The following is a 25,383-nucleotide window of genomic DNA, read 5'->3' as shown; positions in this document are numbered from 1 at the left end:
TGGATCAGATACTAATCTTTTTCGTCCTGCTGCTGGCCCAGGATCCAGATGCTTTACAAGGGTGCAGGCCTGGGACGTGCACGTGACAGGGCAACACAGCCTTGTCTGCAAAGGGAGCTTGCCAGGCCCAGCCATGAAGCAGTGGGAAAAACAGTAGGATCCCCGTTGGTGGGTGAAGCTGGAGAGCTGCCAGAAGCTCCCTAGGCAAAGTTGAAGTCTGTGTGGGAAGTGCTGTTCTGGGTGGTGGCACAACTGGAGGAAGTAGAGGGATGCAGGCTTCTCAAGGGACAGCACACATCCTGCAGCTCATGTTGGAAACACTCCTGGGAAGCCTTGCCCTGAAACTGCCTCTGGCGAAACCTCACCAACTGAGGCTCTGCAGGAGGCACTTCCAGAGGCAGGTCTTTGCAAGAGAAGCTGTACTGTAGCTCAGGAGTTGCTTTTTGCTTCTTCTTCTTCTTCTTCTTCTTCTTCTTTTTTTTTTTGTAGCCAAAGCCTCGCCCAGCCACACCAAAGAGTGCAACACAAAGGACTTATTTGTGCATCATGGCTGTGGAGCTGCTTTTAGTATCTTTTTTTCTTCCGCAGCCCTGCAGCCAGGCCCAACATACTTGGTCAGTGGTGGGAACAAGAAAACAGTGAAATTCATCTGGGGCAAAAGAGTGCAGGGTGGCAGTAATCAAATTGTTGCAGGTTACAGAATATTACTTAGGGAGTTGTGAGTTTGATTTGGGAAAAAATACTGGTGCTATATAGTGCAACAGTTAGCATCTCCATTTGCAGCACAAATGAAAACATTTTAAATTCAATCAATAAATTATGTTTTTTCATTTTATATACAGTGTTTTTATAAAATGCATTATCCATAACATAATGTATTCAAAATGGGTCACCTCAGATGTTAAAAATAAATTCTGGATATATTTCAGTTTTTCCTAAAATTGGTTTTAATGAAGAAAGGAAACAAGAATTCTTTCTCCAGGTTTTATTCATTGCTTCCAACTTATCCATTGTTTTCCAGCTGAAAAAATTTCATTGCTAAATTCTATAACAGTATGATAAATACAAAATGTTCTTCCTTGACATTTGCAGATAAATAAAATAGTGGTGCTGCTTCCATACCGACACAAGCACTAGCAAGTATCCTCACTAGCAGTATATGAAATGGATGGAGGAGGTCATGCAACTCACCTAATATAGTAGGCAATGGATACTTGTCCCTGATTAAAATCAGTGGTATTTCTGAAGTAGAGCTGTTTGTTTGATGTATAAAGAATATTAGGTATGGGACAAAGGTTAGGGTGCTTTAAACAAATGATCCTTTCAGTCAAAGTAAGAGAGTACTTCGTGTGAAAATTTGTGCCTCATAATTTATTGAAACAAACAAATGGTCTCTGGTTCCAGAACTGGAGAGATTGAAGCTATTATATTGTCAGCAAACCATGGAAAACAGTAACAGCTATCAAATTCCAGACTTATTTGAGTGTAGGGAAGCTGGAAGAAGCAACAGATGAGCTGTCCTTTGTACAGTATATGGAACTGCAGTTCAGTAGGAATTACTTTTGAATGGATAGATGGAAGTAATTTTAATAATATAGCAACGAGTAGAACATTCAAAGAAAAATATAAATCTCTGTACTTTTTTATCAAAGTCTAGATAGGTTTTTTTTTAAAGTAAAGGATAAAAAGGAAACACAAATAACATCTCTGCAATTTTGAATACATTTTGAGAAGGTTGAAGAAAGTTACCATATTTTCCGGCATATAAGACGACTCAGCATATAAGATAACCCCCAACTTCGGCGCTGATTTCCATGCCTAGAAAGCCATCTTATATGGCGGAAACTACTGTAATTTTCAGCGTATAAGATGGCTCAACGTATAAGATGACCCCCGACTTCGGCGCCAATTTCCACGCTTTAGAAAGTCGTGTTATACACCGGAAAATGTTATTGGTATGTTTGAAGTATTTCCAAAATGAAAGCTAGTGAATTGAAAATGTATTGGCTATGCAATAAAAAAGTCTAATAATTGATTAATAAATTGGGATTAGGCACTTTGTTCTCCTGAAGCACAAATTATTACATGTATAGTTAGCAAATAATAAAACTTTAGTGCTCAACACTTATCCCTTGTGTCTGATGTTAATAAATTCAAAGAAACAAGGTTATAAATGAGTTAATGCCTAAAAATATATAAATTGTGGTAATATTTAAGTTACATAAAATATATCTATGTAGCAGAAATGTGAACTGCCAAGGTCTGGCAGATGTAACATGCTTACTGCACAAAATCTAGCCATATGCCATGTAATAAATAGCAATTCATCTATAAGTCGCATCTGCCACAGGTCAAATCTAAGCAATCAGGATAACAGCTGATCAGAGAGGGGATAAATCTTATTTGAATGTCTGTATAAATGGAACAATGAACAAGTACATATTCTGTGGTTCCCATCTCTCCAGACTCACAGGGGCGGAGCCTTTCAGCCAAGGCTACCTTTTATATTTGTCAACCAAAGCTACAGAAGGAGAGTATGACATTGGATGAGGGAGAAAGCTTTCCTATGGCTTTGTGAGCTAGCTAGCAGAAAGGATTATTTTAGTATTTGCTGATGATAGTAAGGCACAGGAACTAGAGCCCCAGAGCACTGTGTACAGAGAGTCACATTAAATCGTGTGGATTTCAGACTCTCTTCCAGACCCTTCTCCACCTGGAGGTCTCTTCAACCCGGCCCTCTTTTTACCACTGCTGCGCAAGGCCAGCATGACGGCCAGCATAGGTCCCGATCGGGTCCCTCAACCGGACCCTCCGCCCACTTTAGTCCCAAATCCGATGTTCTTTGAGACTATTACGACTCAGCACCATGTCCCTTGTCCATCCCTTTTCCTCAATGCTGTTCAGAAGCAGTGGGTCTCACCAGGTACCTTTCCCCCCCCCCCCGGGAGGAAAGGACAAAAAATTGTTCAGCGCGGCACCAGATTTGACTGACACCCTGGAGGTGCCAAAGGTGTACGAACCTTTGGCCTTTCTCTTGTCCTCGTCCAGTGTCAGGAGATATGGCTGAGGCACTAAAGACAGAGGACAGGAGATGGGAATTGGCCTTCTGCAGGACCCACCAGGCAGCGGCATGGGCAGTGAGAACGGCCACTTGCGCTTCCTTCTTTACCTTCTTTACCTCCCTCCTCTGGCTTCGTCAGCTTCAAACCAGGATCCCTCCAGAGGAGATACGCACTCACCAGGATCTCAGTAAACTGGTCGCAGCAACAGAGTATGCTTCCAACGCTACTTTGCAGGCAGCCAGATTTTTCTCCAAGTCCATTGCATCCAATGTCACAGCACGTCGGATGTTATGGCTTAAATATTGGCAAGCCAATGCCAAGTCCAAGTGGCGTCTGGCAGCGGCCCCTTATCAAGGAGGGCATTTGTTTGGAGAGGTCCTAAATCCTTATTTGATAGAGAATAAGGATAAGTGGAAGGTCATGACACATCCCGACAGGCACGCTAATCCGTACCCTCACAGACAGTCCTTTCAGTCAGGAACAGGCTCGGGAGCCTCACAGCCTCCCCGCCCCTTCACGGCCAGACAGGACTGTCCATCCAACAGAACCGGTTTCAGACCCAGGCAGTAGTACCAGGGCAAGCAGTCCTTTCATGGGGGAGGTCGCCCCTTCAGGAGATCCAAGTGACTCCCGGGCTGCCCCCCCATAGGTGGCAGGCTATCCCTCTTTTTCCACCGGTGGGAGCTCACACCATAGACTCCTGGATCCTTCAAACCGTCCAATTCGGCCTGTCCCTGGAATTTGTGTCCAGCCCACCGAGACGCTTCATCTCTTGCCCCCAGTCACGGAACTCAATCAAACAGGGCCTTATGCAAGAGGCCATTTGTCATTTTCTAGACATAAGAGCAATAGAACTGGTACCGGCTGGTCAGAAAGGAGAGGGATTCTATTCCTTCCTCTTTGTGGTTCCCAAGGCCTCAGGAGGATGGAGGGCAATTCTAGAATTCCCACATTGCATACTGGAAATTCAAAATGCAAACGCTCCAGTCCATCCTAGGCAGCGTCAGAAAAGAAGACTTCCTGACGTCCATAGACCTCACAGAAGCGTATCTCCACATCCCTATCCTTCCCAATCACCGCCGGTTCCTCAGGTTCTGTTATATGGGCCACTACCAGTACAGGGCCCTACCATTCGGACCCTTCTCGGCTCTCTGGGTGTTCACCAAGATCCTGGCAGTGCTCGCAGCAGACCTAAGACTGGTGCCAGTACGCATTCAATGCTACCTGGACGACATTCTCATCCAGTTGTCCTCCCTTCTGGCAGCCCAGTCGGACCTGAGTTTGTCAATCCAGGTCCTCCAACAGCACGGCTTCTTGGTGAACTTCCAAAAGAGACACACAGTTCCCTCAACCCGAATTCTACATCTGGGCGTCATCATAGACACAGTCGGTTGCCTGGTCTATCTATCACAAGAGCGTTGGGACAGTATCTGGGACCCAGCACTCAAGAGATGGAGGGAACGTGTAGTGTCGCAGGCCCTACTTTCCCAACTCCTGGGAAAGATGGTTTCTTGTATCGCTTGGGCCAGACTCCATTCCAGGAATCCCCAATGGTTTCTGCTCCCATTCCAGAGGTTGGGCACCAGTTCATTCAACCAACAGGTAAGGGTTCCTGCCCAAACCCTGAGATCCCTCCATTGGTGGTTCTCGCCAGCAGTAGCCAGAGGATCACCCTTCAAGGAACCCATCTGTCTCATACTTATGATGGACGCCAGTCTGTTTGGTTGGGGAGCACATCTTCGGTCTCAGTTTGCTCAGGGCCGATGGTCTGAAACAGACCTGAGACACAATTGGTTGGAGCCCTGAGCCATACACCTGGCTCTCCGTCACTTCCGCATCAAAGTTGTGAGACAGCACGTGCTAGTCCTTACAGACAACGTGGCGGCAAAGGCCCACATGAACCAGCAAGGTGGTACCCGAACCAGGTCCCTCATGGCCAAGGCCCAATTACTGGGCTCCTGGGCAGACTCCAACCTTTCCTCCCTCAAGGCCGAACACATTTCGGGGGAGGCAAACCAGCAAGCGGACTTCCTAAGCAGGTCGACCGTAGATCACTCCGAATGGCACCTGCATCCGTGCCTCTTTGTAGAGATAACCAATGGTTCGGACAGCTTGTCCTGGCTTTGTTTGCTTCTCCAACGAACTCGCAGCTCCCAAGATTATTTTCCCGGTTTCCATCTCCAGGGGTGGAGGGAACAGATGCCCTTCAAGCCCCATGGCCGGGAGGTCTGCTCTACGCATTCCCCCTCTCCCACTGATTCCGGCAGTCATTCCCAAACTACTACAGGAACGAGCGGAGGAAATCTTCGTAGCCCCGTACTGGCCTCGGAGACCCTGGTTCGCCGACCTTGTGAACCTCTCCCTCTCTCCCCCATGGAAAATCCCACCAGATCATGTGTCTCTCCACCAGGGGTTTCTACAACACCCGGAACCCCAGTGGCTACAGTTAGCTGCCTGGCACTTGTAGGCCGTATCATGACCCAGGAGTTGTTCTCGGCTAGAGCAATTTCCATGATTCAGACCTTTCTAAGGCCGGCGACCAATCGCATCTATGACTCCACATTGAGGAATTTTTGCCATTGGTGCGAAAGGCGGCAACTAGATATCTCGGACTTGACAATCCCACAGATCTTAGAATACTTCCTCGACGGCCTTGATAGGGGCTTAGCCCCTAATACCATCCATAGACAGGTGGCGGCCCTATCAACCTTACTTACCTGTACCTATTCGGTCCCTTCGTGCCCAAGGTCAACTCCCTTTTTCATAGGGCCCAGGAGATTGTTTTGCCGGATTTTTGTCCTAATCCTTCCCATGACTTGGAGCAGCAGTAGCACACACTGGACGTCCGTAGGGCACTATGCCGATACATCAGGCGAACAGCATCCTTCCACAAGTCTGAGGCCCTCTTCGTTTCCTTCCACCCTACCTCTCTGAGACAGAAGGTGTCTGCCTCCACTATAGGCAGGTGGATCAGGGCTTGCATTGTGGAGGCGTACTAGTCTTTTTCCCTGCCAGCTCCAAGGCATTATGATGAAGCATTAACATCGAACCTCAACTTTTTACTTTTCCACAATATTATAAACTAACCATTTCTACAAGCAACAAATGAATCTAAGCAGTGAAACCCAACCCCCCCCCTTTTTTTCAGTTATCAAGTTTTTGACACCTTGCTGCTTTATTTCTCATATCCAGCCTGTGCCTTTTTTCTTGCCAAGTCCCCAGGATCCCTTCTGGCATCAACCACCTAAAATTAATATTTTGTCTTACTAGTTTTGATGTGATATGTGATAAGGTCTTCTAAGATCTGTTACTCTCCTGGGAACCTACTTAAGAACTGCTAGTTGTTTTCCTTTATATTCTATTGGATCATCTCTAGATCTGTGCAAGATTTCATCTCTAACTGACTTCTTGACAAATCTAATATGCACTTCCTTGGATAAGTTGTTTCTTCTTGCATAATTTATGTGCATTCTGTATATTTCATCTATCTCATTTGCCATGTCTTCTTTCTCGATTCCTAAGGCTTTCGCTAACAGTTCAGTCATCATTTCTGGGAGATCCTCCCCTTTCTCTTCCTCACGTTCTGAAAACGTAGATAGTGATCTGCTTTTTCTGTCTCTAGCAAAATGACAGTTTTTTCCAATTCTTTATTTGCTTGTAAGAGTGTTTCATTCATTTCATCTACTCTTCTTTCCTCCTTATTCATTCTATCTTCCATTTCTAATAGTTTTTGCTCATTTTTCAGTATTTGTTGTTGGAAGCATTCAAATTTCCCATCCACTGTGCCCATCTTCTCTTTAAGTTCTCCGCTATCATTCCTTATTTCGCCTATCTCTTTTTTCAAGTCTTCATGGTTTTTCAACATGACCTCTTGCATAGATTATAACATTGATTGTAGATCTTTAAGTGAGCCTGCTCTTTCCCTTGCATCATTTCTTCTATTGATCTTTGCCCTGCTGGGCTTAGATCTGCTGAGGCTGTTTGAGTTATCTGCTTTCTTCCCTAGTCCCAACTCTTGTTAAGTTGGGGATGCTTGTCATCTTTCAGAGTAACATCCACCAGCCCTCCCACTTATATACAATCTTTATCTTTTCTTTTGCCACTCCTGTAAGATTTGTTATCCTTCTAGTATTATAATCATTAATACCTTCCATTACTAACACAATATCAAATTTCTAAAACTAGTGCTTTAATGAACAATAATTAACAGGCTAGAGCAGTCGTGGCAAACCTATGGCACGCATGCCAGAGGCGGCACTCAGAGCCCTCTCTGTGGGCACGTGTGCTATGCCCTGGAGATGGCAACCATCCCTCTTCAAGTAGCCACTCGCTAACTCACCGAGGTCCCACATGACCAGATCGATCCAGCATGGCTGGTTTCCCTCCCCCCGTCCCATCCCTCCCGGCCTCACCTTCCCTCACCCTGCAGGATGAGCCTTCTACCCACTGTCCCACCCACCAGAGACCCCCTGGATCTCCCCCAACCCTGTCCGACCCCCACAGGAGTCCCTGCCCACGAGCAACATTGAGGTAACCATGGCCACTTTGGCCACACCCACCCATTCTGCCATGACCACCACAGCCACGCCCACCCAGTGGGCCACGCTCACCTGGCACCCGGCGATAAATAAGTGGGTTTTGGGTTGCAGTTTGGGCACTCAATCTCTAAAAGGTTTGCCATCACTGGGCTAGAGTATTTATCACTTTCAAATTCTCATATACCACTACAAATCTAATTTAACTAAATAATTATATATAATAATAGCATAACAGTTGATTCATTCAAATATTATAGCAAGTATTCAATTCATTGACAACACAGTCCAAATTTTACAGTTGATCTCTTGACAGTTGTAGGGATTAACGCAGACATATCAAACACAAGGCCCGAGGGCCGGATGCGGCCCGTGAAGTGGTTTCATGTGGCCTGCGAAGCCATCCTGGAAACAGTGAGGGAATGGCTCCCGCTGCCTTGGCACTGGTCCAGGCCAGCCAGGAGCCAATGTAAAATTTTGTGGTGGCCATCTTGGCACTTGCCCTGGTGGACCATGCCTTGGCACTTACCCCAGTCCCACCCCCTTCTGCCAGAGACCCTCAAATCTGTCCCACTTCTGCTCAGGCCCCCACAGGCACCCTTGATGCGAATGATGTAGAACTGGCCATGCCCACCCAGTAGCCATACCCACTCCGTCCACACCCACCTAGTAGGCTGCACCCACTCTGGCCACACACCCCCGCCCTCCCCAGGGCAACCGCAATGCTGATGCAGCCCTCAGTGAAATTGAGTTTGACACCCCTAGATTAACGCAATCAGTAAGATAGACAAGTAAATTATTATTCAAAATGTCTGCTCTTTTTGCTCAGTCAGGACTTTTGTTTCTCAAATTTTAATTTCCTTCTTAGCTTTGTTGAAGGAGCTAAAGGGAAAAAAATCCCTTTTATCTATTAATCTTTTAAAGCTTATAGGTCTATTGCTTTAAGATAAAGTCTGTTTTCCCCCGTGTTTCTTATCGCCACTATCACACACGGGAGGTAGTTTTACCCCTTTCGCTCTGGGGCTTTTCTCTTCTTTCCTTCTTTGAAATTCTCTGGAATGATTTAACGCTCTGGATCAATTAGAAAGGATCGCTGAGTACTCATATCACTAGGCATCATTGTCCCGCTAAATCACTGCTATCTTTGTCCAGCTGACAGCTGTCATTTCTTCACGGCTGCCATTATGGGCTGTTTCCTTCTCCTTCTCGGCTTCTCTGAGGCTTTCCTGCGTTTACAGTTCGGACTGCTGTCCGAAAATGCTCTGTTGGGCACCTCCTCTTCCAATCTCCCTCCAAGGGATTGGGGAGTGAGACCTCCGTGCATTTCTATAAGCAACAAATCAGTCTAAGCAGTGAAACCCAAAATCCCCCCCCTTTTTTTCAGTCATCAAGTTTTTGACACTTTGCTAAGCACTGGTGGTACTTGAATATTGTCATGTCCTAAAAGTGGTACAATCTGTGAAAAAGTTGAAAAGCCCTGGTCTAGAAGGATACCATGGTCCACAGTTTTGAACTATTTTGTTTCATTGAATGAATGACAGCAAACTGGGAAGGGGGAAAAAGATAGAAAATGTATCTACTATTGTCATCAATGTTTTTTATATATAATGATGGAAGGCTCCCAATTAATAGCTCCACTACTTCACAAAAAACATAATGAACAGGCTCTGACGCCAAACACAAGCCTCTTTTCCACTGATGATCAAAATCACTACAAAGCTAGAAATTATTTATCATAAGCAAATGGGAGAAATTCTGGAGGGCAGAAATGCTATCATCTTAGGTTTCCAAGATTCTGTTGGAATTAACTTTTCAGAAAGAGGAAGAACAACTGTAGGACAGTGTCCCTAACTCGGTGCGAGACGATATTCCAGGGGATGTGAAAACTTGGGTTTAAAAGTTTCAAGATTATAGTGTATATGCATAATTTGTTGCCGTTTTTTCGAACTTTTGTAAGGGATACGAGAATATATAGAAGCATTCTAGAGGTACGGGGTATAGAAAAGGTTGGAAACCACTGGTCTAGAAGAATACCATGGTCAATGATATTGAACACTGCTAAGAGAACAAGGAGGACCAGGAGGGTTCAAATCCCATAACTCTCTTTAGACATCATCCAAGACCACAATCAAGGCAATTTCTGTGTTGTGAAGGCCCCCCTCCCTTAGCATCTTGAAGCTTCTCATTGTGGAATTGTGATGGATATCCAGACAGCATTCTTTGAAAATAATAAAGGAATGTGAGTAATTTAAATATTTGCATTGTTACTCTTTTGTGACAATTATTTAGCAACAATTACAATATTTCTTGAACTTTAGTTTAAGGAAAAGCATATAGTAGTTACATTTAAATCAATATATACTAAGTGGGTGTCCTGGGGAAAAGTAATGATAGGACAGCATAATTTAAAAGATTCTTGTTACCTCCCACCTCATCCAAAGATGGATCCACAAAGAAATAGAAGTGATTTGATGTTTTAAAGAAAAAAGTATGAAGAACTTAGTGACTCAACAGATGAAATTTTACATAATGGTTTACGTAAATAGTTTTTTTTATATAAGCTAGTATCTATATTTCCATTTTTTTTTCCAGAAATGTTCTCATTGCCAGGAACCAGGAGCCACCTTAGGCTGCTACAACAAAGGCTGCTCCTTCCGGTATCATTATCCATGTGCCATTGATGCAGGTAAAAAAAATAAAGTTACTGATATGAAAATATGAGAGAGAGAGAGAGAGATGTTTGCTGCTAAAGTGGCATGTTATATAAAAAATTACAAGTATTTATGAAAAACTGTTCATTTTAAGGTATTACTTAAAATGCAACAGTGAAGATTAAAACATGACAGTATTTTATATAGAAATAGGGCTTCTTCCAGATATAAAGGCAGAATTTTGCGAATCTGTGCCTTTCCCCTTCCTCATATGAAAAAGTGAGCTAAAATATAATTTTGTATTAGTATTATTTTAATCATAAGGGTATTGCCCTACCAGAAATAAAACCGTATCCCCAAACTATATCTTACATTTGTGGATTCTTACCCAACTTGTAAATATGATTGGAACATTAAAAAAATAATTGAATAGTTGATGAAATCTGTTGCGAATTGCTATCTGCGCTAACAACTATATATTTATTAGATTTATATATTGCTTTTCCTCTAGGAGCCTGCAGTTTACATATCTTTCCCTCGAGTTTTATTCCCATAAAAACCCTCTGAGGTAGTTTGGACTGAGAGATAGAAACTGACCCAAGATCACTGCTCCCACGGCTGAAGTTGACTTAAACCTGAAACTCACCAATCCTAATTTTTCCACATCATAACCAGCACACTGAAACCTGAAATTAATGATACCAAGTTATTTCATTTGCAGAGAAGATTCAGTAGGATAATTGTGTTTGGGATATTGACAGTTACAGTCAAGAAGAATTAAAGGATTTAATTATTTTAGAAATTCTGTTTAGAAGGCTGGTCTTGGAAGAAATAGTGTTTAAGAGTAATCGGTTTTTCTACAATCCTAAACTGGCATTTTCAGTTCAGGTATCTTGGCTTTGCAAAAAATTGGGAAATGCTCTTTTTAAAAATAAATATTTTTAAACATTTCATGCTAGCCTGTAGCAGTTTTTTTTTACCTTGATTCATCATTAATATAAACTTTTTCTACTAATAGATTATTATTTATTAGTCATTTATTAAAAAGTGAGTCAGCCTTTAATTCAAGCAACTAATTGCTGCTAATTGGAAAGTCATGGGAAAAAAGTTTTAGGAAAAATGGTTTCCTGGAAAAATTAGAGTTTTTAAAGCAAAAGTATTTGAACAAATCATCTGTGTAAAAGAAAAAATGTGTACTGAAATTGAAAACAATCAGGGTAGGAAAAAGGGTTCTGATAATGACCTATTTGCTGGCTTTTTAAAAATGATATTTGAACTAGAAAGACTGTTGTGCTGATCAGATTTATTTTATAATTGTCCATGCCTGAAAATACTTGAGTTTCCATCACTTTTTAAATTATAATAATATTCTGGGGAGGGGAGAATCTAATTAATATTTTTAAAGATTCCGGTTTAGTGAAAACTGTCTTTATGTATACGATATCATACTGCAAACTATAGAATCATTTAGTATCTCTAATGTTATGTTTTAAAATTAGCTGCCAACTGAAAGAAATTTTATCTTAATAAACTACTTTTTTTTCTTTTGCCATCTTTCTTTTTACAGCTGAAAGCAAATATATAACATATATTTTATAATATTGAAGCAAAGCTGAGCCAGGATCAGAGAGGTTATAATTTTTTTTTCTTTGCCAGGTTCATGCTGACTTATAACTTTAATAACTTTTCCAACAGCAATAAGATATAATTAAGTCACATAATTATATGTGATATATCACATGCTTTTTGTTGTTGTTGTTTAATCACCATGAAAATTGCCTGGTGGTTGTAAGGTTTTCCAAGGACTGCCTCCATTCCATAAGTCTACTAGCATTAGATTCAGCTCAGCCTAGAGAACAGGTGGGAAAAAAATATACAAATCTTTAAAACTTGATCTGAAAGGGTATTTTGAGAAAAGAATGCCTAGGATACTCATTTTTGTTGTTGCATGTTTGAGCTTGGAATCTGACTATTAAAAAAAAGCCTTCTGTCACAGCATTGAAGGGGGAAAAAATATCTATTTGCAAAGTTCTGTTTGACCTAACAAAGTCTATTTAAAGGGGAGATGTGAATTACTGGCTGAATTCACACATAATGCTTAGCCAAGGTTTTTTAAGTTTAAATAGGCTATAATAGTTGGTTTGCACATGAAAGCGAAGTTATAATGGGTTGGTTCATGTACTATACCAAGCTAAAAGTAACATCAGACTGTGATTCAGAATTGTATATGAACCAGTCTAGTCAGTTAGCACATTGGTTAATACAATTAGCTTGAATATAGCTTACCGTGGTTTTAGAGATGCACATTTCCTCTCTAAATGTTACTTTTTACTATGCTGCAGTTATTTTATAGGTGAAGCAAAACATTCAATGCTATTGTTAAGTATTCCTTTAAGATTTCTTCCTGCAGGTTGTGAAATTGTTTGGTTCCAGTTGATCTTAGACATACTCTGATAATTTGTTATCTTCTTTTCTAGATTGTTTACTAAATGAAGATAATTTCTCAGTGAGGTGCCCCAAGCACAAGGTAACTAAATTGTACTTGGTATTGCCCTTTCTTGGATTCAGAATTAAAAGTTGCCTCATAATGCTTGCTAAAAATATACTTCCATAATCCCAAAGATGCTTTTTCACAAAGCAACTGGACTTTCTTGCTTTTCTTTGAAGATGTTTCACTTTTCATCCAAGAAGCTTCTTCAGCACATGCTTGGTTAATAATGTTTTTTAATATAAAATATATACTTGAAATTTCTTTTTATTATCTCAGAAAATAGATTTGTTGATGACCAGCTTTCTGTCATGGTGAATGAAATCTATAATATTATGAGAGAATAAATTTAATTTGCCAGGTTGAGAGGTTATGTATATGATTTAAAAACCATTTGACATATATAATATTAACTCTTATAAAACTACTATTGTTACACATAATAGATAATTTTCCAATAAGAATGGAATTTTTGAAGCAAATTGGTATATTTTCAGGGTAAATTAGAAGATACTGTAACATACTATGAAGTAGAGATTTTCTTGAAACTTTTGGTAAGAAATTATCATTTAGCTTGAGCAGTTATTGATATTGGTGTTGAAAAAACATTTTCCATTCACAAATATATACCGTTTCACTGAGCAGTTCCAAAAATTTTGCTCTGTGCTTTAAAAATCAAATCGATACCATAACTCCATATTGAATTGTGGAGCAAGACTGCATTTTCTAATTTTGCACTATTTTGCTGAGTTATCCAGAATATTCAATACCTTATCTCCTAATACAATAGCTTGTAAACTTATAGCATCTTTGTTTATGCTAAAGATCTGAACAGAGTTTGAAATTTGCATTCATTTTCACTGATTTGTTTGAAAAATTAAGATATTGTTTCTAAGTTACTGAGTTTTTTTTGCCAATATCAATATTTACTTTTTTCTGGTTTTGCTCATGACTGAAATGTCATGGAACCCAATTTGTTCCATGAAATGCTAAGGTGTTTGTGCTTTTTACAAGAATGTCCTACTAAAAAAAAAAGTCTTGCTGTTTTAAAGTGGAAAAGAGGGTTGCTGTTTTAAAATAGAGATATAATTCAAAATAACTGAGCAGGAGAAGATTATTGTTAAAATATGTTAACGTTTATGTCATAAATGAATTATCCACAAAATAAAACTTTCCAGTTTTATGTGCCTGAATTAAATAGCAAAATTGAGGCAAGCAAAAAGTAATTTCAGGATATTCAGGAGGAAGTTATTTAAAAAATGGAGCTTTAGTGTTTGATTTGTAAGAGTGCATTAAAGTTTGATTTTAGACTGCAGTCAGTTCAACAAAATCGTTAAAATCTGTTGGTTTTTTTAATTTCAATTTTAATGTTAATCTTTACTGAAATAATGTATTCTAATTTCATTTTATGGTAGGAAGATCCAGCACTCAGCAAAATAAAAATACTATCTAAATAAAAATAAATATTGCTTGATTTTCAAAAATACCAATGCTGTCTTGCAGAGATCTTGCCTGAAAAATCTATTTATTTCTAAAACTGATAGTGGTACTGATGCTGCTTTATCTCTTTCATGCTCTGTATATTCTTTTTCTCTTTCTCTTTCATCTTACCTTGGTCTATTGGACAACAGCCCCTCCCTCCTTGCTCTCTTCCCCCCTTGCAGAACAAGATGGTGAAAGGCAGCTTCAGCACAGAGCAGTCGGAGCGGGGGTGAGGGGGGAAGTGTGTTCGTGGGAATGAAAATAAAGGCAAGCACAGGTGAGTGGAGGGAAAGACACTAAGTTGTCCCTCCTACCTTTTCTCCAGTTTAAGGGAGAAATAGGCATATATCTTAACTTTCAGTTTATTTCTTTAGGGTGCTGATCATCTAAATTATTTCATAATTAATAGTTGTATTCATTAGTTTGGGACAACAGTGACTTTGGGACTTTGCTTCAGTATCCTGAACTATTGCCTTATTCATTTTTGTTAACACAAATAATTGTTTGAAGAATAAATTGTAGATTTGAGAAAACATCAAATCATCTACCTTTTTAATTGACAGAAAACAAAGCAGTTTCAGCAAGGTAGTTCATGCAGTTCAACAGTACTTGAATTATAGAAAGGTAACTCAGCTAACTATATATAGCTGGATATTTAGGAAGCAGCCTTTATGGCATATCATCTAAGTCACAGGTTTTTTTTTTATAATATTTTATTAATTTTCCAATTTTACATTTGAATATTTAAAAAGCAACGTGGTGACTGGGTTACATTAGTTCAATAACAAAATCTTAGTGCAAATCTCAGGTTACAACATCGAATATTTCTTCTCTTTTCCCCTTAACATTTACTGTCTCCTATTCAGGTTAGTACATTTCTAATTATATCAATAAGAACATCATTATTACATTTATCAATACATTTTAGCTTATAAATATCTTAATTACATTCAACTTTCATAAACAATCCATATCCTGTTATTAATTTTTACTCAGTTTTTAATTTCTTATCAATATTCCAGTTTAATCTTTAATATTTATAATTTTCAGACTTCGGGTAACCAAAATTTCCTTTATCTCACTTCATAACAAACTATAATATCCAAAATACATATTTTATCTATTTGAATATAATCTTGTTCTATTTCCTAAGAGTTATCTATTTCCCATCACATTAAATCATCTAGTTAATAACACAATATCCCCTTTAATAAATCAAAACAATTATATATATTGCCTGGGTTAATCAATAAATCAAACATATTTTTTTCCCTTTTAAGTCCAATTTTTAAATATTAAGCCGATAAAATCCTTATTTTCAATTAGTTTCCAAATATTATAAATCTAATAACCAAAATTCCCCTTATCTCAACATTAACCCTCTAATCGGCAATATAAAATCCTCTCTAATGAGTCAAAATCCTAGTTTTTTCAACCTTATTCTAGCTTTCTTCCTTTGTTAACTAGGCTTCCATAACAGGGCCTTTAAATCATCAAATAGATCTCCCTCTATTCTTACATATGTTATTTGAATTAAAGGAGACCAGTTGATTGCCAGTTTTCTGGAAGGACTAGCCCATTTGTATTCATTAAATTGTCCCCCTGTTATTCCAGTTCCCCATGTTTGTACTAATATATTTGTCTTCAGTTCACAGTTTTGGGTTTTGGACTTGAATCCTTGTCAGGAAACTAAAGGCTGGTGAAGACCATTCAGAATCTTGATTTTTTTTGCTGACTTTTTCTGCCCCCTGCTCTTCAAGTAGATCTATTACTATTAACAACTCTATAAAAACAATCCCTGAAAAGAGAGAGGGTAAAGGTAGACAGGGCTCTAGTTATTACTTTAACTTAAAATTTAATTTTAATAATAAATATTAATATCACATGTAAGCTACCTTGATGGGATTTGTATAATAAAAATGGGATTACATAATTGCAATAAATAAATTATATCTCTCCGAAGAGTTTATCTGTGCTTAGAAAAGACTGGGAATAAAGGCCTGCAATCATCTTTCACAATGGTATATGATTTAGCTTAGTAAACCCAGAAGCTGTATTTTATTATGGATAGTTTAATATTGACTTCTTACTCTTTTCTGTCCATGCAATAGTAAAAATGTAGCTGCTTCCCAGTTAAATCATCATTGGAGATAATTTAAAATTTTCTTGGCAGGCCCCTTCTTTCTTCAGTAAAAGAATCATTACAATAGGCTGCCATCTGCCAGACTGAAACTACTGATAGGCTATCCAGCTGGGAAGTTCTTAGTCCCCTTACCTGTGATTTCTTTCCTTAGCCCAACTAGAAAACTGAAAAGGAAAGTGTTTTACCTCCTTCTGGCAGAGCCCAGAAATGCAAAGCCTAACAAACCATGCATCGTCTTGAAATACAAGGGTTAGCTATGTGACTTTGCAATATTGCATGTGAAGGTTTTAATTAAGTATTTCCTTCTAAAATGGATGATGCCAAGTCTATATATAAGATATAGGTATAAAAAGGAGTTAATTGAAAATATAAGGAAAGCAAGAAAAGGCAACAGTCTCTCTCTCACACACATACACTAATATATCTCCAAATCAAAATAATCCAGCCTAGGTTATATATTTATTTATTACTCCTTATACTTAGCACATATTCATTGCATTGTAAAAAAAGGTAGTTGGGAAGAGAGCATCTGAATAATCTGCTTCCCCCCTCCTCCTCCTCCTCCTCCTTCTCCTCCTCCTCCTCCTCCTCCTCCTCCTCCTCCTCCTCCTCCTCCTCCTCTTTCTATGAGCACTTTACAAATGTGTGGATTTTGAAGAGACTGTTGCTTTGTCCAGTTAAAAATAGCACTCTTCCGTGTCTTGGTCTGATCATCAAATTAGAAATTATCTATCTTAAATCTGACCTTCTGAGAATTACAAAGGTGCAGTCCAGTTTTCACCAGTTCTACTTTTGTATGAATGGGATTCTATGGGAGAGATAGGGGTAGCAAAACTGAATTCCATCTATTCAAGTCTCTCAGCATAGGGATAATTAATCTGATGTCTTATATCACTATTAAGAGATTTTTTTCCCCCACAGTAAGTAGACAGCTAAGGAAATCTAATACAAGAAATGGGTTTTGATACATGCTTACTGTAGGTGGGTATCTTCATTTTGATGTCATTTCTAAGTTTCATTCTTTAGAAGTTCTGGTAGTTGACGTCTCTAAAACAATGGTGGTGAACCTATGGCACGCGTGCCAGAGGCGGCACTCAGAGCCCTCTCTGTGGGCACACGCGCCATGCCCCGGAGATGGCAACCGTCCCTCTTCAACCAGCCGCCCACTAACTCACCGAGGTCCCACATGGCTGGATGCATCCCAGCATGGCTGTTTTCCCTTCCCCCTGTCCCATTCCTCCTGGTCTCACATGCTCTCCTTTTCCCGGGCACGACCCACTGCATCTCTGCTTCTCTAAACTGCTGGTGGCAAGCTGCGGAGCCCCAGAGTGCGCCAGTCGAGGGGCCGGCAGGCTGTGGCTGCTGATGGACACCGTTGCTCCCCATGCGCTCACTGGCCTCTGTGTGCGGGGGGCGATGGTGTCAGGCAGCAGCCGCCCCGGCCCCTGCCTTGCCCTGCGGCAATGGCACCCCTGTCCTGCCTCGCCTTGCCTTGCCTTACCCCGCAGGACGAGCCTCCTGCCCACCGCCCCACCTGCCAGAGACACCCTGGATCTCCCCAACCCTGCCTGGCCCCCACAGGTGTCCCTCCCCACAAGCAACATCGAGGTGGCCATGCCCACCTTGGCCACACCCACCCAGTCTGTCATGACCACACACACACACACAATGGGCCATGCCCACCTGGCACCCAGCCATAAATAAGTGGGTTTTGGGTTGCAGTTTGGGCACTCAGTCTCTAAAAGGTTCACCATCACTGCTGTAAAACGTTGTTAAAACCTTACATTGCAGACATTCATTGATTTTTGGCAGCAGCAGAGAAAGAAGAGTAGCAGTTTTGAAATTTATTTAGATACAATGATCCATATCTGTAATGACATTTGTGCACATATTTATTGGTTCTCCCCTCTTCCAAATCTGGATTAAATTCCTGGCTTCCAAAAATCTCTCACAATTTTTTTTCAGTTGAAGCAATAGGAATAGGAACTGCAAAAAAAAAAAAAATGTCGTGTGCACAATTGGGCAAAAATTAATGAGTAAGAATATTACATTTCCAATTTTTTGTGTCTGAATATTTTCTAGTTATGTCTCTATGTTCAATTTTTGTGTTTTAAAGTACCCTCAAAATACATTAATTCTAATTTAGCACACATAAGAATCAATTCTAAAATACAACAATTTCCTGGACATGCAATATGATTAAATTAATAAATGCATTAAAATTTTAGTTAAAGTTTTATTTTAACTTGATATCTTCCAGGTGTTTTTTATTTTTAATTCACATTCAGCTTTCTCAGTGGAAAATTGAGAGCCAATACTTTGAGAAGATAATGTGTAGGGAAGATTGATTTAGTTGATTAGTTAAATTGGATAACATCACACTTGTAGATTAGTTTGCAGTGGATTATTATTGTGAGATCAATAATAAATGATAACACAAAAAGTTAAAATGAAATAGACCATAAACAGCAAACAGACTTGAGAAACTGGAATTTGTACATATAAAGTTAGAAGGCAACAAATATAACTACGGGTAGTCCTTGGTAGTCCTATAGTTATTGGGACTAGAATTTCCATCACTAAATGAAGCAGTCATTAGCCAAAAATAGCACATGACCATGCTACTTAGCAACAGGAGTTCCAGTGGTCTCAGTTATGGTCATTAGTCCAGGACTGCGTCATTATTAGGAAGGACCTCTCACTTCTTCTGCCTTGTCACACTCACCAGCACTTCAAATCCCCTGCCACCTGCCTGTCTTTCCCCCCACTACAGTTGGGCTGCCTTGTACTCTGCTGCCTATTCTTACCACTCCTTCACATTGGAAAATGTTGGTCCTTCATGAGGCTTTGCAAGAAGGCTGGGTCAGGAGTGAGCAGATGGCCTGTGGGTCAGTTCTGTTGGTGCTGGGTTCACTGCTGAAGACCACAGGCCAAGTCTCCAGAAGCACTTCCAACACAACTGCAGTGTGCACAGTATGTCAAGTCCTCACCACTCCACTTCCTTCACTTCTGCTGCCATCCCAAATAGTGCCTCCTGAACAGCTTTCACCTTTGCCTGGGAGCTGGTGCCACTTCTCCTGACTCATCTGGTGGCAGAGCATACCATACCTCACCATCCCATTCTGCTGCCTCCTCCCCAACTGGGCCTGTAAGCTCCCTTTGGCAGACAAGGGTCTGCCAGCCTGCTCTGCTTGCCACATGCATCCCAAAACTACATTCTCACCCAATGCCTGGATTCCAGGCTAGCAGCAGGAGGAAGAAAATGGCAAAGGTCAGCTGGGGAAGCAGTGCAGGGGGAAGGAGGGGTATGTGTCAGAGTGCAGGATGGTCAAAAAGGCAGAAATGGAGGGGGACCTGTGGTCGTAAATTTGCACAGATTACCAAGCATGCAAATTTTGATTGCCTGTGGAGGTGCTGCAGTAGCCAAAACTTGCAAGACCAGTTTTACTGACCATTTGTTTAGCATTGCCATAATTTCAAATGTTTGCTGAACAAATGGTCATTAAATTAGGACTCCCTGTAATGATTTGTATTCAATTATAGGTATTTAGCTGTCCTATAAAAGCAGTACTTACGAACTGATATACAATAGAATGAAAACAAAATGCAAATGGGACTATTGCTCTGAACTGGATTCAAGAATGGAAAAAGAGAACAGTAAAAATGTTGTGTATTTCACGTCTCTCATACTTGTACTTTAATTGATTATTTCTGTTTTTATATTCTGAATTATTCTAGAAAAGAACAGAAAAATCAATAACTAATTATGAATTCTTTTTTTTTTTTTTGAAATTATTACAATTCTGCTTGACTTCAGTAATGAGCTTTTTCAATTAGAGAAATATATTTGGTCTGGGAGTGAGTTTCTGATTTGTAAAAGGTCTGAAAATTATTGAGAAAGAATGAAGAATAAGTACTGAATACATAACCATAAAAGAAGTATGATGAATTGATTTGGTTAGAAAGAAGGAATGATTATTGAATTGCAAAACAAATATATGCAGGAAAAATAAATCAATAACTAATTATGAATTCTTTTTTTTTTTTTTGAAATTATTACAATTCTGCTTGACTTCAATAATGAGCTTTTTCAATTAGAGAAATATATTTGGTCTGGGAGTGAGTTTCTGATTTGTAAAAGGTCTGAAAATTATTGAGAAAGAACGAAGAATAAGTACTGAATACATAACCATAAAAGAAGTATGATGAATTGATTTGGTTAGAAAGAAGGAATGATTATTGAATTGCAAAACAAATATATGCAGGAAAAATAAAAAGACTGAGAGGAAAGAGAAGAAAGACCAAGAGAATTGTTATTGAATTATCCAATGAAGTCCTCAAAAGAAGAGGTGAGAAGAATACAAAGCATTACATAAATTAATATATTGATTTGGTCAAAGACATGAATAAATAGAGTTATACAGAGATATAATGAATGAAGTTGATATAAATTAGTTTTATCTATATTTCCTTTGTTTTTCTCATACTTTTAATTTCTTTTGCTCACTACTACTCACTTTTTTTCTTGCACTTTGATAACATCTAACATTTATATTCTCAACAAACTGCACAGGATCATCTATATAAAAATGTACATGGGCATTCTCATTCCAACCAATATATCTCTGATCTCAGCACCATCTCTCTAATATAATTATCTACAAATATATTAAACAACGAAGGCATGGGTAAACAAATTCTTGACTTGAATCATTTGCTAAGGATTTAATTTATTCTCATAAAGGAGAATATTTGTAGCTCGGTTAACATGAGGGGTCCTTGGTGCTCTCTGTTTTCTTGCAGAAGTTTCATTACCCCAAATAGTAACATCATCAGTGCTAAAACGACTAGCACTGATGATGTTACCTAGTTTGGGTAATGAAACTTCTGCAAGAAAACAAGCAAGCTCAGAGAGCACCAAAGACCCCCTCCTCAATTTATTCTCACATATGCTTTCATCATATTCCTCTTACTGTATTCAGTAATCAACCTTCGCCACAATACTGGCTATGTACATTTCTCAAATTACTGCTAAAAGGCAGAAATCTGACAGGCACATATTTGATGTCAAACTGCACCTCCTAGGTCAGGGGTGTCAAAGTGCTGGCCTGCGGGCCGGTTTCATCATACGGAAGCCGTGCCCACCCCATTGCCGGCATTTGCTAAGGATTTAATTTATTCTCATAAAGGAGAATATGGAGTTTAAAAAATTGATACGTTGCGACACGTCATGTGACATGGCAATTTTGACACCCCTGCCCTAGGTTATTGTTGTTTTCCTTATTATTTCAATCATAATTCTGCCAAGCTCTTCCCAGGCACAGTTAACAAATGAATTCTAATGTAGCTTTTGTCTTCTTTTTCTCTGCATGAACAATAAAAGCATATTACTGTCAGAGAGCACTTTTATTCCTTTTTACCCACCTCCAATTTTTTATTTCTATCAGAACAACTGCATTTTCTACGTCTTTTAACATTCATCTTCCCTTTCCTTTGACTACATTTTTACAGCCATCTTTTCCTTTCTGTTCTTTATACAGTATCCTTTCACTCTTCCAGTCTATTCATATTCTCATCTATGTAATTTCACCGAGCATGCTTTTTATTTTTCCCATTACAGTAACTTTACAGACTTCTGTGGCTCTGTCATATAGTTAGTCACCTCTTTCATCCCAACCTATCTCACAGGATTGTTGTGAGAAAAAGTTGATGCCTACTTGTTTATGCTCCTGGAGGAAAGATGGGATATCAATCAAATAATTATTTTTTGCTGTACTTCAGTTTCCAAAACTGCCTTTTTATATCCACTTTCCATTCAGCTTATTGGACAATTAATTTATTTTCTAATAATTTTTCATGCAGGTCTTATACTGTTAATATTCTACTTTCGTTGTTTTTCCCCTCGTTCTACTTTTGAAAGTATGAAATAAAGCTCTGTGTCGCATTTAGAACTTTTTACCATCCTTGTATCCTTTGCTAATTGTTCCAGTCTTTTATCTTAAAACAATCACAATCGGATAAATATTCTATTTGCCATAGAATTTAAATATGGTGTGCTTAAATCATCTGTTTTCTGTAGTTTCTTTTTGTTTCTATCTCTCCATTCATGTCACCTAATATAATAACATTTTTCCCCTGATCGCTTTATTCAGAATGTTGAGCAAACTTTTTTTCCCCAAAAAATTCATCTATGGTTCTTTGATTATCACCTTACACTCGAGCATTTTTTAACATGTTTTCAGAGTGAAACCTCTACCTCCACTTGTGGCTGGTATTTAACTCCATTTCATAGGATCAGATTATCTTCATTTATTATATCCTTCCCCTTTCTCTGACAATTTATCCACATTTCTTTCATAGTCTTTGCCAAACTCTCAAATTATCAAAAAAAAATCCTATGGAATATTGGACATCACTGTCCAACAAGCTTTCCAATAGCAATTTTTTTTGTTGTCAGATAAAGACAGGGAAACTAGATTACCAATCTTAGTCGTACCAATGTGACATGGAGTTTTGGCACAGTTTGACATCAGTTTTGGACTACATGCAATAAGCAGAGGCAAAGCCCAGCTTTTTCCCAAATATGCTCATGTTACTCTATGCAATCTAGGATCTCAAATCTATGTGAAGTGCAGTATTTAAGAGAGCCATTCCTGCTTGAATTGTTAAACTTTTATTAAAGTTATACCCTGACCATTTTGCCATTTTACTCTTTCAATTGTGTATTCTAGTCAAAGTTTCTTTTTTCTGTTATACCAAACTTATTCTTGCAGCTATTGACATGTATCTTAACAAACCATGGTATTTTTCACCTATGTTTTCTGAAATTATACTTAATAAAATAGTTGTGTTCATTTCAAATTTTCTGAATAAGTTGATGCATTTCTTTCTAGTACTTCTGCATTTTCTTATGAGACCATACAATGGAATGTTCTTTCATTTTAGCATTTCCAACATTTACTGTTATGTGATTTCTCTATTTTGGTAATTATTCACAGAGTTACATATCAAAAAAAAATTTTCTGAAATTATAGTTTGGAGTAAATTTTAATTGATTTTTTTTTCTATTACCCTTCTTGTGGTATTGTGGTTACTTTTCTGAGGTTATCTTATCTACTTTATCAGACAGTTTTAAATTTATTCCATCTTCATATTCATGCACGCACACATACGCATCTTAATAGGTGATTTTTTTTTTAAAAAATGTTATTTGTGAGCTACTTGCAATCTTCAGAAATGCAATGGTGTTTAAGCTAAAGGAAGAAATCTTGTCATTAACAGGATATATAATACCTGGAAATGTTAGTAATATTCTGTTTTTCTCTCTTACAGGTTAGGCTGTTGAGATAAAAGCGATGGACATTCAAGATTAATTCGTTTGTTTCCCATTGTGTAGTTGTGTCCCTCTTTTGACAAGCCTACCAATGCCAGCACTTCCTCCATCAATTCTTTCATCACATTTGATTGACAACAACACAGAATATGATCTAGGAGTCTGAACCAGCTATTTTCATGGACATGCTCTTCATAATGACTATGGGTAGGGGAGGGAAAAGAAGAGAAAGTGGGAGAATTAAAGAGGGAGGGATAAAATATATATATAGATAAATATATATATATATTAAAAATCTATTTTTAGTCTTGATAGACTTCTTTTAAATGAAAGGTGCGCTATCCCTTTTTATGCATTAAATTCCATTTGTAGGACCCACATAGGTTTGAAGTTGCTCATAAACCTGTATTAACTAGAAGTCAGAAAAGGCCTTTACAATGTAATCACTTTTTCTTTCCGAAGGAGTGTTGGAGTTAATGAGCTTTCTTAATCAAACTTGTTTCTCTGCTCCATTTTCCACAATAGAAGATCCAGGTTTTAAAGAATACAAGTTTTTTGTTGCTGGCAAAATTGTCTGCAGGGATGAGAGTGGGAATGAATGGTTGCTGGGTGCTTGTATTTGTGTATGTGTGAATAGCATTTTTTTCTTAAATAAAGAAAAAGAAAAACACTATTTATTTTTATTAAGAAAAGAAGCCTGAGAAGCATCAGAAGACTACTATGTCATGTGGTTTGTGAAATAAAGAGTGTCTTCTACTTGCTTCATATTCAGATACTTTAACCTTATATACATAACTTTGTACCAAAAGGTGGGAGATTGGGGTCATTGTTGGCCACTGACAAATATTCCCAAATCATTCCAAGGAATTGCTGCCTTTTTTGAAGGCAGTCTATATGAGGCTTGCCTACTGGAAAGGGGCATTCAACAGATGTTTGAATGTTGATATAATCAGTGTGTGTTAAGCTGTCCAGGAAAATTCAGTTAGCCCTTCTCTTTTGTTTCCCAAAAGGAGGAAGGGGGAATGTCAATTTAGCAGCCTACACCACATGGTTATTTTTTCTTCGTTTGTACATTGTGTAATTTTAAACATTTGAGTTTTAGAAAACAAAACTTTTTCTCTTGTTAAGGCCTTAAGAAGGGGTTAGTGCATCTTTCACGGATCACTCTGCCATGGGAATAAAATAGCTGTTTCACAAACAGTTTTATATATATATATATATATATAAATATTAAAAAAAGCTAAAAGGAAAAACCCACAAAAAACCTAATAAACTTCATTTTAACCTAATTTTATCTGTGGAATTTAATGTATTTCACTTCTTTGTGAACAAGCCATTTTTCCACGATTGCTGTTTATAATTTGAATTACTAGTTTTACTACTCGTATTTAAAATGAGTCTTTTCCCATACTTCTTTTGGGATAGATTGAAGACAGATTCTACATTGATGCCAATAAACTTCTAATTTCTTTCATTTAAAATACAGGTGGCGGAACATTCCTGTCTGGTTTTCAAGTGTCCTTTTCTTAGTCCCAACTAAAGTGCAAGCTAGTGTGTCATATTGGTTAGAGTATTGGACTAAGATTGGGCAGATGAGTGTTCCAATCCCTGTTCTTTCATGAAGCTCATTAGATGATTTAGGGCTGTCCTTATCTCTCTCTCTCTCATCTACTTCACAGGATTAGTGTG

The 25,383-nt window shown here is 38.7% G+C and overlaps 1 protein-coding gene across 6 annotated transcripts in view; it reads left to right on the top strand.

Annotated features, from left to right (window-relative positions):
- TCF20 (transcription factor 20) overlaps window positions 1–25,175 on the top strand; it is an 82,284-nt gene extending 57,109 nt beyond the window's left edge. For 4 of the 6 annotated variants that reach the window (XM_039335611.1, XM_039335612.1, XM_039335610.1 and 1 more), the window contains 4 exons: window positions 10,190–10,283; window positions 12,726–12,775; window positions 14,368–14,495; window positions 23,694–25,175. In XM_039335611.1, the coding sequence (XP_039191545.1) occupies window positions 10,190–10,283; window positions 12,726–12,775; window positions 14,368–14,451 (228 nt within the window). In that variant the 3' untranslated portion in view covers window positions 14,452–14,495; window positions 23,694–25,175. Of the gene's footprint in view, window positions 1–10,189; window positions 10,284–12,725; window positions 12,776–14,367; window positions 14,496–20,626; window positions 20,711–23,693 lie in introns of all 6 variants that reach the window. The other 2 variants (XR_005555802.1, XM_039335614.1) reach the window with 2 other exon arrangements.
- The last annotated feature ends 208 nt before the right edge of the window (window positions 25,176–25,383 follow it).

This window comes from Crotalus tigris, unplaced genomic scaffold (genome assembly GCF_016545835.1).
Source record: "Crotalus tigris isolate CLP2741 ecotype Arizona unplaced genomic scaffold, ASM1654583v1 scf7180000017644.4837335, whole genome shotgun sequence".
NCBI classification, from domain to species: domain Eukaryota; kingdom Metazoa; phylum Chordata; class Lepidosauria; order Squamata; family Viperidae; genus Crotalus; species Crotalus tigris.
This window is presented reverse-complemented; position numbering and strand designations above follow the sequence as displayed.